This window comes from Schistocerca cancellata, chromosome 1 (assembly GCF_023864275.1).
Source record: "Schistocerca cancellata isolate TAMUIC-IGC-003103 chromosome 1, iqSchCanc2.1, whole genome shotgun sequence".
In the NCBI taxonomy this organism is placed as follows: domain Eukaryota; kingdom Metazoa; phylum Arthropoda; class Insecta; order Orthoptera; family Acrididae; genus Schistocerca; species Schistocerca cancellata.
In genome coordinates, this window is record NC_064626.1 from 922,536,234 (window position 1) to 922,548,860 (window position 12,627).

General features: G+C 39.7%; 1 protein-coding gene across 3 annotated transcripts in view; it reads right to left on the bottom strand.

The window, feature by feature from the left end:
• The window catches only part of LOC126191347 (lipid storage droplets surface-binding protein 1), a 188,067-nt gene that overhangs the window by 17,452 nt on the left and 157,988 nt on the right, over nucleotides 1-12,627 (bottom strand). For 2 of the 3 annotated variants that reach the window (XM_049932190.1, XM_049932198.1), the window contains one exon: nucleotides 3,629-4,052. The exons of the other annotated variant lie outside the window; for it this stretch is intronic. In XM_049932190.1, the coding sequence (XP_049788147.1) occupies nucleotides 3,696-4,052 (357 nt within the window). In that variant the 3' untranslated portion in view covers nucleotides 3,629-3,695. The remainder of the gene's footprint in view (nucleotides 1-3,628; nucleotides 4,053-12,627) is intronic. 3 annotated transcript variants of the gene reach the window in all.

Sequence of the window (12,627 nt, forward strand, 5' to 3'; positions counted from 1 at the left end):
TCTGATGTGTGGTAAGTAGTGTTGTATCGACAGGATAACACACAACAGGGTGAGCTATATTTTTAGGTAAATCATTAATAGCGACAATGAAGAAGAAGGGTCCAAGGATAGACCCTTGTGGTACACCTGTGCTGATTTCCATGATGGAAGGATTTAAATTTCTGACTGAAACGAATTGTTTTCGGTTACTTAAATAAGAATTTATCACAGATAAATTGCTCCCTCTCACCCCATAAAACTCTAGTTTCCCCAGTAGTATGTCAACAGGAATGCAATCGAAAGCTTTGCTTAGGTCACATAATACCAGTGATACCATGTTATTATTTTCAAAAGCTGTTAAGGTTTGGTCAATGATTTCCACGATGGCCCCTGTTGTGTTCTTCCCCTTTCGAAAGCCAAACTACACAAAGAGGGTGTACCATTCAGAAAATTCATAATAGGCTACTGTAGACATTATATTAAAAATTCTCAAATTTTTGGGGATGTCATCAAGAAAATTAGCATGGGTATTCCTGCAGCATCTCTTCAAACTATTTCCTCAATACATAGACTCTCACACCTTCACTCATTGTTCGACTTTAAGGAGGCATTGCTGTTTTGGTAGTCCACTTGCTCTCTGCATTTTGTTCAGATTTTCTCTCCTTATTATTGTGCTGTTGGTCAGATTGTCATTTTGGTTATTTCAGTGGTTATTATTCTGGTTTTGATTATGCTGATTACTGTGGCTATTTTTCTACTATGATAAAGTCATAAAGAAAGAATACTGAAAACTGTGTTTTCAATGAGGGGCAGGACATTAAGAACTTATCCAAACACAATTCTGATGAAATACCCCAGTGAAAAGTTTTTGATGGTGTTCAGTGTTTAACATGTAAAAAATGCTTAAGTTAAAACAAAGGTAGTAATATTGCTCGAAATTTTACTCCTTGAAGTAGCACGTAGGTGTTACTCTCAGGGTAAATGATGCTTTTCAATGGATAACTTAAAATAATAGGTCAAGAGTTGCCTGAATCATCAAGTATTAAAGAAGAGTTTAACTGCATCGTATGCAGTATGCTTATAATTTTCAAAAGCTCAGAAATGCTTCAGCAATGACATACTCATGATATATGTCCAACAGAAATAGCCAAAGTTCTTGGTTATAATAATGCTGCTGAATATTTTAAAATAGCTCCTTTATTATGAAAAATTGCAAAAAATTGAATTCTTGATATGAGATATAGCATAAAAAGGAAACTAAATTTAATTGCAACTGTCATTATTATTCTTTGTGTATAGACGAGTGTCATTTCCTGAGTTTCTGCAAATTGAAACAGCAATACAAGAAAGTAAAATCTAATACTGATGAAGTCGGCAGTGAGTTTTGCAGCTGTGTTAACGTTTTTAAGTCTCTAGAGCTAGATATCATTTTCCCTTAATCATCCAATGAATATAAGCCATGGAAGTGTTGGAACTGGTCTTCAAAAAGATGGGTGCAGTTTACAAAATGATCTATTCATGCTATTCAGAATGGAAAAGAGATGCTGCAATTTTTGAAGTCACACCACAGGACCGCTACCCAAAACTCACAGACTCAGCTGTTAAATAAAATCTTTTTTTTAGTTTAACACACATTTGTGAATACCTTTTCTTCAATGAAGTACATTAAATCTGCTCATAGAATTCAGTGACAAATGAGTCATTTGAACATAAGCTTCATTCTGCCACAATCCAAACTGAAATGAATATTGGAGAACTTGACTTGTCAAGACCAAACAAATAAAACTAGTCTCAGTATTTAAATATCTCATTAATGTAAGTACAAGAGTTTGAGATGAGCAACTTAATACAAAATGTAAGTTCTAGTAGATTATATCTTATGACATTTACATGTAGAGACTAGGCAGAGCTCATGATCCACAATGACTGACAGTCGTCCCTGCAATTGACCAGGAAGGCTGTGTGAGGGTTGGGACAGTATGTATGACTAGAGTTGGAGGGGGAACACTCACTGGAAAGAAAGACTTTGTGAAGTCTGGTAAGAATGGTATGCATCCAAATATAAGAATTATGGTGAATATGGAGAAGGACGGGATGTTGCCTTTCTTAGATATGCTGGTCGAACAGTAAGCAGATGGATGACTTAGCTATTCTGCGTATCAAAAACTGATACATATAGACTCAGTGGTCATAGCTTCCACCACCCACTTCATTAAGACAGAGTACATAGTTTACCACCCAATGTGAGAGATAGCACTGCAAACAAAGCTGAACAGAGAGCAAAAACATGATATATGGACATAGAGAGTGTCATCTCAGTATCAGTCATTTCCTTGATATCATGTCATAATCTATGATATGCAATGATGGGCATAAAAGAGGGAGCCTTGTCAATTTCATGACAGTCAGAATTAGTCCCCAATGAGGATGATGCAGGCAGTCATTGAGAGCTTAGGATTTTATCCAAAGTGTACATGCAAAAAATTGAGATTTTTTTATCCAAGGGCTCTGTCATGAAAGACTTCATAGCCAGCATTAATTTATTGTGGTCACCAGTTTCTCGTTTTCCTACTTTCAACAGTTTATGGGATTTTTGCCATTTATTCTCTGAATTATGTACATATTCTCATCATTTAGTCCATGTTTCTCTCATGTAAATCTGGCACCGTGCATAAAAGTTTATCCTCTTTCTACTCGTGTACCAACAAGATTTCTTTATGTGTATGCAGCATCAAAAAGAATTTGAATCCCAAGAGATACAATATACCTCAATTCAAAACATGCCTATTATTGATATTTTTTGGCTGGTTATACAGGAAGACAGTAGGCAATCACAAGCTGAGAAATGCAGTCTCCATCTGGAAAAGAAGTGACAACAGTGTGGAAAGAATAGATTGCTGCTCACCACATAGACGAGGTGTTGTGCTACAGATGTCAGAATGAGAAAGACTACTAAAATATTTAAGCTTTCAGATAAAGTCCTTCTTCGGAAATAGCACAGTTCACACAAATGGTGCACACGGCCATTGTCTCCAAGCACTGGGAACCCAGCACCCAGAGTAAGTGGCTATGTGTGTGTGAGTTGTGCTTATAAGAATGTGTGTGTGTGTGTGTGTGTGTTTTCTATTTGGAAGAAGGACTTTGTCCGAAAGCTTAAATATTTTAGGAGCTATTTTCATTGTGCCCATCTGTGATTTAATGCCTACTCTACAAGGTGAGCATCAAGCTATACTTTCCATTTTGTTGCTATTCCATCCTGAACTTTTCATTTTTTGGGAAATAGAGGGAAAAAGGAATGACCAAGGAATCATAGGAATAAAATTCATGATGACGGAACAGTAAGTGTACTGTAAAATAAAGTGTCAGGAAGAGACTACAACCAAATATTTTAAAATATAATACAAGTATTAACCATTCTATGCCAGATGAGGAAAAGTCAAATCACACTAAAGATATCACTGTTATAGATTGTTTGGTGAAACAATTATTTCAAGAAATGAGATGGGCAGATTATTTTATTAGTCACAGAGTATATGAGTTTACTAAATGTCGTATTCAGTTGGGATATTACAACAGTAAGATGTATGAAAAATAATTCTGGATTGGATTTATAAAAAATTAGAAAAGTACAGATCTGTAAGGTAATCACCTGCAAAGCAGTCCCATTCTGAAGCCACACATTTAGCCCAGTGGTGTTTCTACTGCACGAAGCATTTTTAGAAGTCATCTTCGGAAATAGGGGACAGCTCCCTCAGCAGATTCTGGTGTATCTCTTGATATCTTTCTCTTTCCCAATGGTTGTTGTTTCTCAGGGAGAGGAAAAGATCACTGGATGCAGGATCTGGCAGAAAAAATGGCTGCTGGAACTCTGGAAAGTGGTTCTTAGGGGGAAATTTCTGCCCATGTTGTGTTGCATGGGCAGATGCGTTGCCATGGCTGAGTTGCTGGTCACTGTTCTCATGCATAGCCACCATTTTGTGGCAATCTGCTCTCCTCAAACGCTGCAAAATCTGACAGTAGCACATCTTGTAGAGTGTCTGTGCTGATGTAGTGCAATAATGATGCACAATTCCCTTATGATTGCAAAAAAACAAAAAGAAAAAATACAATTCAGTGGGCCTCCCAGGGGTATATTACTCTTAATACTTTAAATATCATGTATAAAATGTGTATGTTACTCATAAATAGTGCATCAATAGAACAATTCTCCCCATAGACTGTCTGCATTCCTCAGTAAGTGTGTTGCACTTTGCTACAAGTTTCTATTGAAACAAAATTATGAACTGGTATGTTTATTAGGTTCAAATGTGTAAGCATAATACACAACTGTAAACCAATACGAAAAGTGAAGATGATTGGATCATGGCAGGTAGCACTAACATCATTCAGTCTGTGATAGCAACAGCCTGTATCACCATTATCAATGCTTGGAAATTATATTCCCTTTTCTTGCAGAATGTTAAAAAAGGAAAACATGTTAAGGGGGATAAAGAAATGTTGTGGCATCAGATAGAACAATAAACTCATGTTACTGAAAATTATCTCATTATGCGGCTTATAAGATAATCCATTTATGATGTTAAGAATCTGAAGGAATAAAATGGTTCAATGATTTGTATACATTTATGACAACAATGATTGAGAGTTTATTTAAAACTATAGCCATTTTCTCCCTCAATAGACAGCTACTGCAACTGTGTAGTGTATGATGGAATATGTAATATTAACTCCTTCCCATTCTATTCCTAGGTGCCATCCAAGAGCAACAACTGTCACTATGCCTCAGCATAAGCCTTGTATATCTCAAATTTTATTTAGGGAGTTTTAGCTATTTTGTGTATTCTTCAGATTTTGGAATCAGTTTGAGTAGAGAATGGATGGAAATAATTTTTTTGTAAAGTTTAGTTAATTACAATTCTGATTTTAGAAGATCACCTATTTTCAACCAGGATTACATTCCTGTCTCTGTTTAGGCACAAGTAATCGGTGATGCCATAGCATCCGTATGACCATAAGGATTCCTTTCATAATGTTGACTGTTTTGAAAGTTAGGATCTATTTGTTGTCATTAATGGGTTGCTCATATAATTAACATAAATGCTTTGCCCGATAAAGCTTCCTTGTTTTGAATTTTGTATGCTTCTTGGGGAATGATCAGATGGTTCATACTGGTAGGTCATGTCCAATACCTTCTCTTTTCCTTGCTCATAATGAATATTTGTAATATGAGCTAAATTATTGTATTATATCCACATTATTATTGGTACTGTTTTCATCCTGATGTTTCGTAGCTCCATGTTTTATTATCTGTTTTGTTTTCTGTCAATAATTTGGTGCATGGTTCTAACTGAATACAAATTATGTACAAACAAATAAAATATTTGCCACCGTGTCACACAAACTTTTATCTCTAGCATCTGTCCTGAATATCTGTGTCTCCCATTCTATATTATTGACAGACTGAAAGCTTCCTATCCTGCTATAAAAATAGGGAAATTTATTAATTACAATTTTCATACTTTTTTCATAAATATTCATCAATATGATGCTGAAGGCTGATAGAAGCAACCAAGCTATGTATGGCCCACCTTAGCTTCACCCAGAAAATTTTGATTTCTAGTTTGTTATTTATCCAGTTACTCAAGACTGAATTATCTATACTGATAAATATGGCATCATCATTGGTATTTAGTAGTTTCTCTAAGATATACTTTAATCAAATTATGGCTTCACTGTTAATTATTTCTGTTCGCAACCAACTTCTCACTCCAGTTATCGTGTTATCATTTCTACTATAAAAATGTGGGGAAGTTGTGGTTGAAAATAACGAATTATTTAGGAATAAAGAAATGACTCACTGAGGGCAAAAGTGCTGTGTTGTGGATAGTCACAACAAAAAAAAAGGTACAGACACGTGCACATGTATCTCCTATAAATTGAGAAAGGAATTTCATTCCAAAAGGTAGCATAGCAAAGCTCTTTACCTTCTGTTTGTGAGTCTGTTGATGACACACTGCTCCTACCTTTCAGTGAGTCATCTCTTTATTCCTAAATAAAATTGTGGTTAATTTTTTAACTAACGCTGCATGCTCCAACTGTAAATTAGTATCAAATTTACATTTATTTCTCTTTTTCACTTTGATCTGCAAGGATTTGTATTCTTGTCAATAATTAATTCAAAACTATACAGGGTGCTTCAAAAGTCACACAACACAAAACAGTTCTGTTATTTGTGTAGATACTGCAAAAATGATTAAGGGAAAAATTGTTGAACATACCTTTTAAATCATTAGCTTGATGCTGAATATGTATTTGCTTCATTTTGTTATGTATTCAACAACAAAATTGTTGGAAACTATGTTTAAATGTCCCAAGAGTGGGAATGTTACAGGCATAAGTCTATTGGAAGTTGCGGGTCAAAATCACAGATGGCATGCAGGTCAACTGCCCCATCTCACGCAACCATTGGTGATTTACCAGAGTAGTTCCAGACAACAGGCAGTATCCATGACAAACAACAGATTGCACGGCCACATACAGATCAGTAACCTCAGGTGGTGTACTAGCTAAACTGACAGTCAGTCCATCATGGTCAATAAGAAAAGTGTCTCGAGAATGTGGAATCAGTCAAGCATTTGTGTCCAGAATATTATCCAGCAACAATTTACATCCATATCATGTGCATTTTGTCCAGGCATAGAAATGACACACATAGGTGGGTATAGTGCTGTGAGTGGTTTACAGAAAGGTGAATGCACCACCCACACCTTGAAGCTGATATTATTTTCAGTTATGAGTCCTCTTTCCATGTGAATTGAACAATAAATAGACATAATGCTGTTTACTGGGCAACAAAGAACTACACTGCTGTAGATGCTCATCATCAGCCGGACCCAAGGTTAAATGTCTGGTATGGTATTTTAGTGCTTTCAGAATTTCTGCATAAATTCTAGAACCACTTGGTCTTCTTCCATCTCGAACACACAATACTTTAAATAGAAGTGTGAGAGAGATGAATCTGACATACGGTGCATTGCATGTTTGTGTGTACAGGTCTAAAAACAGTCATGAGAATATTGTGGACGTGGCAGCCGAGAAGTACATGCCATATGATCCATAGAGTTTCAGTGTATGTGTAGAGATGAACAAGGAGTGTTTATGTATTACTCCGTGCTTTTAGTGACTGTGATGATTGTTAAGGACAAATGAAGAAATGAGGTTAGACTTTCAAGTAATTCATATCTTGGACTTGCTAGAAGCAAGACATGTTCATAAATTACGAGTGGTTCTTAAACCAGCATGCTTATGAATGTAACAATACCAGAGAAGGTTAGTCGCTGCTCACCATATAGCGGAGATGCTGAGTCGCGATAGGCTCAATAAAAAGATTCACACACTCATAGCTTTCGGCAATTAAGGCCTTTGTCAGCAGTAGACATACATACACACACACGCACACACACACGCACGCACAAATGCAACTTGCACACACATCTGCAGTCTCAGAGAGCTGAAACTACACTGACGGGAGTGGCGACTGGGTGGGGGGTAAGGAGGAGGCTGGGGTGGGGAGAGGGAGGGATAGTATGGTGGGAGTGGCAGACAGTGAAGACGGAGGGCAGGAGAGAAGGTGCGGAGGGGGGAGGGGGTAAGTAGCGGAAGGGAGAGAAATAAAAATAAATTAAAAGACTGGGTGTGGTGGTGAAATGATGGCTGTGTAGTGCTGGAATGGGAACAGGGAGGGGGCTGGAGGGGTGAGGACAGTGACTAACGAAGGTTGAGGCCAGGAGGATTACGGGAACATAGGATGTATTGCAGGGAAAGTTCCCACCTGCGCAATTCAGAAAAACTGGTGTCAGAAGGAAGGATCCATATGGCACAGGCCATGAAGCAATCATTGAGATGAGGAGTATCATGTTTGGCAGCATGTTCAGCAACAGGTTGGACCACTTGTTTTTTGGCCTCAGTTTGTCGGTGGCCGTTCATGCAGACAGACAGCTTGCTGGTTGTCATGCCTACATAGCATGCAGCACAGTGGTTGCAATTTAGCTTGTAAATCACATGAATGGTTTCACAGGTAGCCCTGCCTTTGATTGGATAGGTCATGTTAGTGACTGGACTGGAGTAGGTGGTGGTAGGAGGATGTATGGGACAGGTCTTGCATCTAGGTTTATTACAGGGGTGTGAGCCATGAGGTAAGGGATTGGGAGCAGGGGTTGTGTGAGGATGGGTGAGTATATTATGTAGGTTCAGTGGATGGTGGAATACTACAGTAGGAGGAGTGGGAAGGAGATAGTGGGTAAGACATTTCACATTTCAGGGCACGACGAGAGGTAATCGGAACCATGTCAGAGAATGTAATTCAGTTGCTCCAGTCCTGTATGGTACTGAGTTATGAGGGGAATGCTCCTCTGTGGCCAGAATGTGGGACTTTGGGAGGTGGTAGGAGACTGGATAGATAAGGCACGGGAGATTTGTTTTTGTACAAGGATGGGAGGATAATTACGGTCAGTGAAGGCTTCAATGAGACCCTCGGTATATTTAGAGAAGGACTGCTCATCACTGCAGATGCGATGACCATGGCTAGGCTCCACGGAAGGGACTTCTTGGTATGGAATGGGTGGCAGCTGTCGAAGTGGAGGTGTTGCTGGTGGTTAGTAAGTTTGATATGGACGAAGGTACTGATGTAGTTATCTCTGAGGTGAAAGTCAACATCTAGGAAGGTGGCTTGTTGGGTTGAGTAGGACCAGGTGAAGCAAATGGGGGAGAAGTTGTTGAGGTTCTGGAGGAACGTGAATAAGGTGTCCTCACCTTCAATCCAGATAGCAAAGATGTCATCAATGAATCTGAAACAGGCGAGAAGTTTAGGATTCTGGGTTTTTAGGAAGGATTCCTCTAGATGGACAATGAATAGGTTGGCATAGGATGGTGCCATATGGGTGCCCATAGCCATACTGTGGATTTGTTTGTAGGTAATGCCTTCAAAGGAAAAGTAATTGTGGGTTAGGATATAGTTGGTCATGGAGACTAGGAAGGAGGTTGTTGGTTTGGAATCCATAGGGCATCTGGAAAGGTAGTGTTCAACAGCAGTAAGGCCATGGGCATTAGGAATGTTAGTGTACAGGGAGGTGGCATCAATGGTGACGAGCAGGGCACTGTGTGGTAAAGGGAAAGGAACTGTGGAGAGTCGGTCGAGGAAATGGTTAGTATCTTTTATATAGGAGGATAGGTTCCGGGTAATAGGTTAAAGGTGTTGGTCTATGAGAGCAGAGATTCTCTCAGCGAGGGCACAGTAACCCGCCACAATGGGGCGTCCTGGGTGGTTGGGTTTATGGACTTTAGGAAGCATGTAGAAGGTGGGAGTGCAGGGAGTGGTAGGGGTTAAGTAGAGAGATGGACTCTGGGGAGAGGTTCTGAGATGGGCCTAAGGATTTGAGTAGTGACTGAGATCCTTCTGGATTGCTGGAATGGGATCACTGTGGCATGGTATGTAGGTGGAAGTATCTGACAGCTAATGGAGTCTTTCTGCCATGTAATCCTTGCGGTTCAAAACAACGGTGGTGGAGCCTTTGTCTGCAGGTAGAATTATAAGATCGGGATCAGTTTTTAGATGGTGGACTGCGGTTATTTCTGTGGATGTAAGGATAGTATGCATGTTGAGGGATTTGGGGAATGATGGTGAGGCACGGTTCAAGGATAAGAAATTTTGGCAAGTTAACAGGGGGTGATTTGGAGGCAGTGGGGGTAGATCACAGTTGGATGGAGGAGTGAACTGAGTTAGGCAAGGTTCAATATTGGTCTTTGGTTGAGTCTGATTGGTCGGGTTGGTGGCGAAAAGTGTTTGCACTGTAGGGACTAGTCCTGCATGGTTGAATTTGGGAGTGGGGCAAAAGTTGAGGCCTTTGGAAAGGACTGATATTTCTGTGGGACTAAGGCCTCTGGAGGAAAGGTTCATGAATGTTTTGTGGGTCTGATTAGGTTTTGGGTTCTGTGGAGGGGTAAGTGTAGTAGGTCTGCGAGACAGGGTTTGTCAGCTATGAGGGGGTGTGGGGGAGGTTTGGAGGTTGTTGTTGAAGTGGTGGACAGTGGTACTCCGAGGGGGTAGTAAGAAGTGAGCTGGATGGGGAGCTTTTTGAGGTGGTATCATGCATGTTGCTCAAGTTCCTGCAGGGCAAGAGTTTCAATGTGTGTTATTTGGGATTACATAGCAGGATAATTTTGCGGATGAAGAGAAGGTACTGTAGGGAGGATTGGGCTTGGTTGATATGGTTTTGCAAGAGTATGTTGGTGAGGACTAAGCTGCAACAACTGTGCTGCATTCTAAAGAAGCATGACAACCAACAAGCTGTCTGTCTGCATGAACAGCTACCAACAAACTGAGGCCAAAAAACAAGTTGACCACCCTGTTGCTGAACACGTTGCCAGACATGATACCCCTCATCTCAATGACTGCTTCACGGCCTGTGCCATATGGATCCTTCCCACCAACACCAGTTTTTCTTAATTGCGCAGGTGGGAACTTTCCCTACAATACATCCTACATTCCCATAACCCTCCTGGCCTCAACCTTCGTTAGTCACTATCCTCACCCATCCAGCCCCCCTCCCTGTTCCCATTCCAGCACTACACAGCCATCATTTCACCACCACACCGAGTCCTTTAATTTATTTTTATTTTTATTTCTCTCCTTTCCACTACTTACCCCCTCCCCCTCTACACCTTCTCTCCTGCCCTCCATCTAAACTGCAACACTTCACATTCCGCCACTCCCACCATACTATCCCTCCCCCTTCCCCTCCCCACCCCAGCCTCCTCCTTACCCCCACCCAGTCACCACTCCCATCATGCACTTGTGCTGCTGCTCGCAGTGTAGTTTCAGCTCTCTGAGACTGCAGACATGTGTGCAAGTTGCGTTTGTGCATATGTGTGTGTGTGTGTGTGTGTGTGTGTGTGTGTGTGTGTGTGTGTGTGTGCCTGTGTGTGTGTGTGTATGTGTGTCTACTGCTGACAAAGGCCTTAATGACCGAAAGTTATGAGTGTGTGAATCTTTTTATTGTGCCTATCACGACTCAGCATCTTCGCTATATGGTGAGTAGCAATTTTCCTTCTCTGGTATTGTTACATTCCATCCTGGATTTTCCATTGTTTAATTTTCGCTTATGAATGTTAATTTAATGCATTTCTAAAGCTCAAAATATGAGTGAAATACAAGAAGGAGATATTTATATGTGAAATGCAAGAATGTTATTCTGCATGATCTAATACATTGTTAATTGGTGAAAACATAAAGTTTGTATATTTACTCCACATGTTCTATCATCAAAAAGCGTTAGGGCATGGCAACCAGTGAAAAGGACTCGAAACAACAGGAATTTTGAGTAGAAATTGAAGAAGAAGATATGATGTCTTGCCGTAGCAACCAGATATCACCAGATAAGAGAACTGTTTCATGTAATTGGATTAAGTGCAAAAATTAAATGGAAAAATTTGTGAATGCAACAAAAGGGAATATATAAGGAAGTAATAATGTTAAAAGAAAGGAAAGAAGATCTCAATGTATTAGACTAAGAAGAGATATGATGAAAATAATTCAACTAAGAGGATCCACTGGCGGGGGGGGGGGGGGGGGGGGGGGGGGGGGGGGGGGGAGTATACACCTCACACACATTGCGGCGACGCCGATGCGGGAAACAACGTCCAATGACACTGGCACCAGTTGCCGTTCAACGGTGCTGACCTGCTTCCACAGCTGCCTACTGATGCCTACGTTGACACCAATGTGTGATGACACCAGTTTGCTGTTCACCAGTGCTGACTTGCAGTCACATCCGCTTACCTACGTTGCGAGAATTCTATGCTGGGTGAGTGCAAAATAGAACCTTAGTACCTTAGCAAGAAGGGATACATGCAGGAGAGTGACTTATTGGTGTAGTTATTATACTTAGAGTTAATTTGTTAAATGATTACTAGATTTAAAAATAATAGGAATACGAATAATACACAGAGAATTGGGGAAACTTCAGAACCAGCCACGGCTATGAATGTGAGTAAGGAAGTGCCAGACTGGTCTGAATTAGTAAATTTAATCAAAGCACAAAGTGCAGATTTAGTGGCTTTAAGAATGGAACTACATGCAGCTTTAAATGCTCAAAGTTTTAAGTTAGATTCAATGAGTACTCAGTTAAATAATAAATTGGATGTTCAGAATGAAACTTTAGGATTGTTAAGTGGTAAGGTAGATCCACAAAGTAAAGACTTTAGTAATTTATGTGGAGGTATGGAAAATTTGAAGACTCAATTTGACAATTTGACTGCTAAAGTAGAAACTCTCAAGACAGATTTGAAAGGTGAGCTAACTAATTCTTTAAGTAGTCACGTAAATCAACTGTTCACTGACTTTAATCAGAGACAGAATGATCATCTTCAGTATTTGACAAAGAAGTTAGAATTTGATACTGAAGATAAATGTAGTAATGTAGAATCTGAACTTGGTGAGAAGTAAGGATCATTTCAAAATGTATATAATGTTACTTTTGATGCTGTCAAACAGAGATTGCATACTTTGAAAGAAATTGTTGAAAAGCAGGATAAGTTAATACGAATATTCCAGTCACAAATTGCAGGCATTAATGCATGAGTAGAAAATGT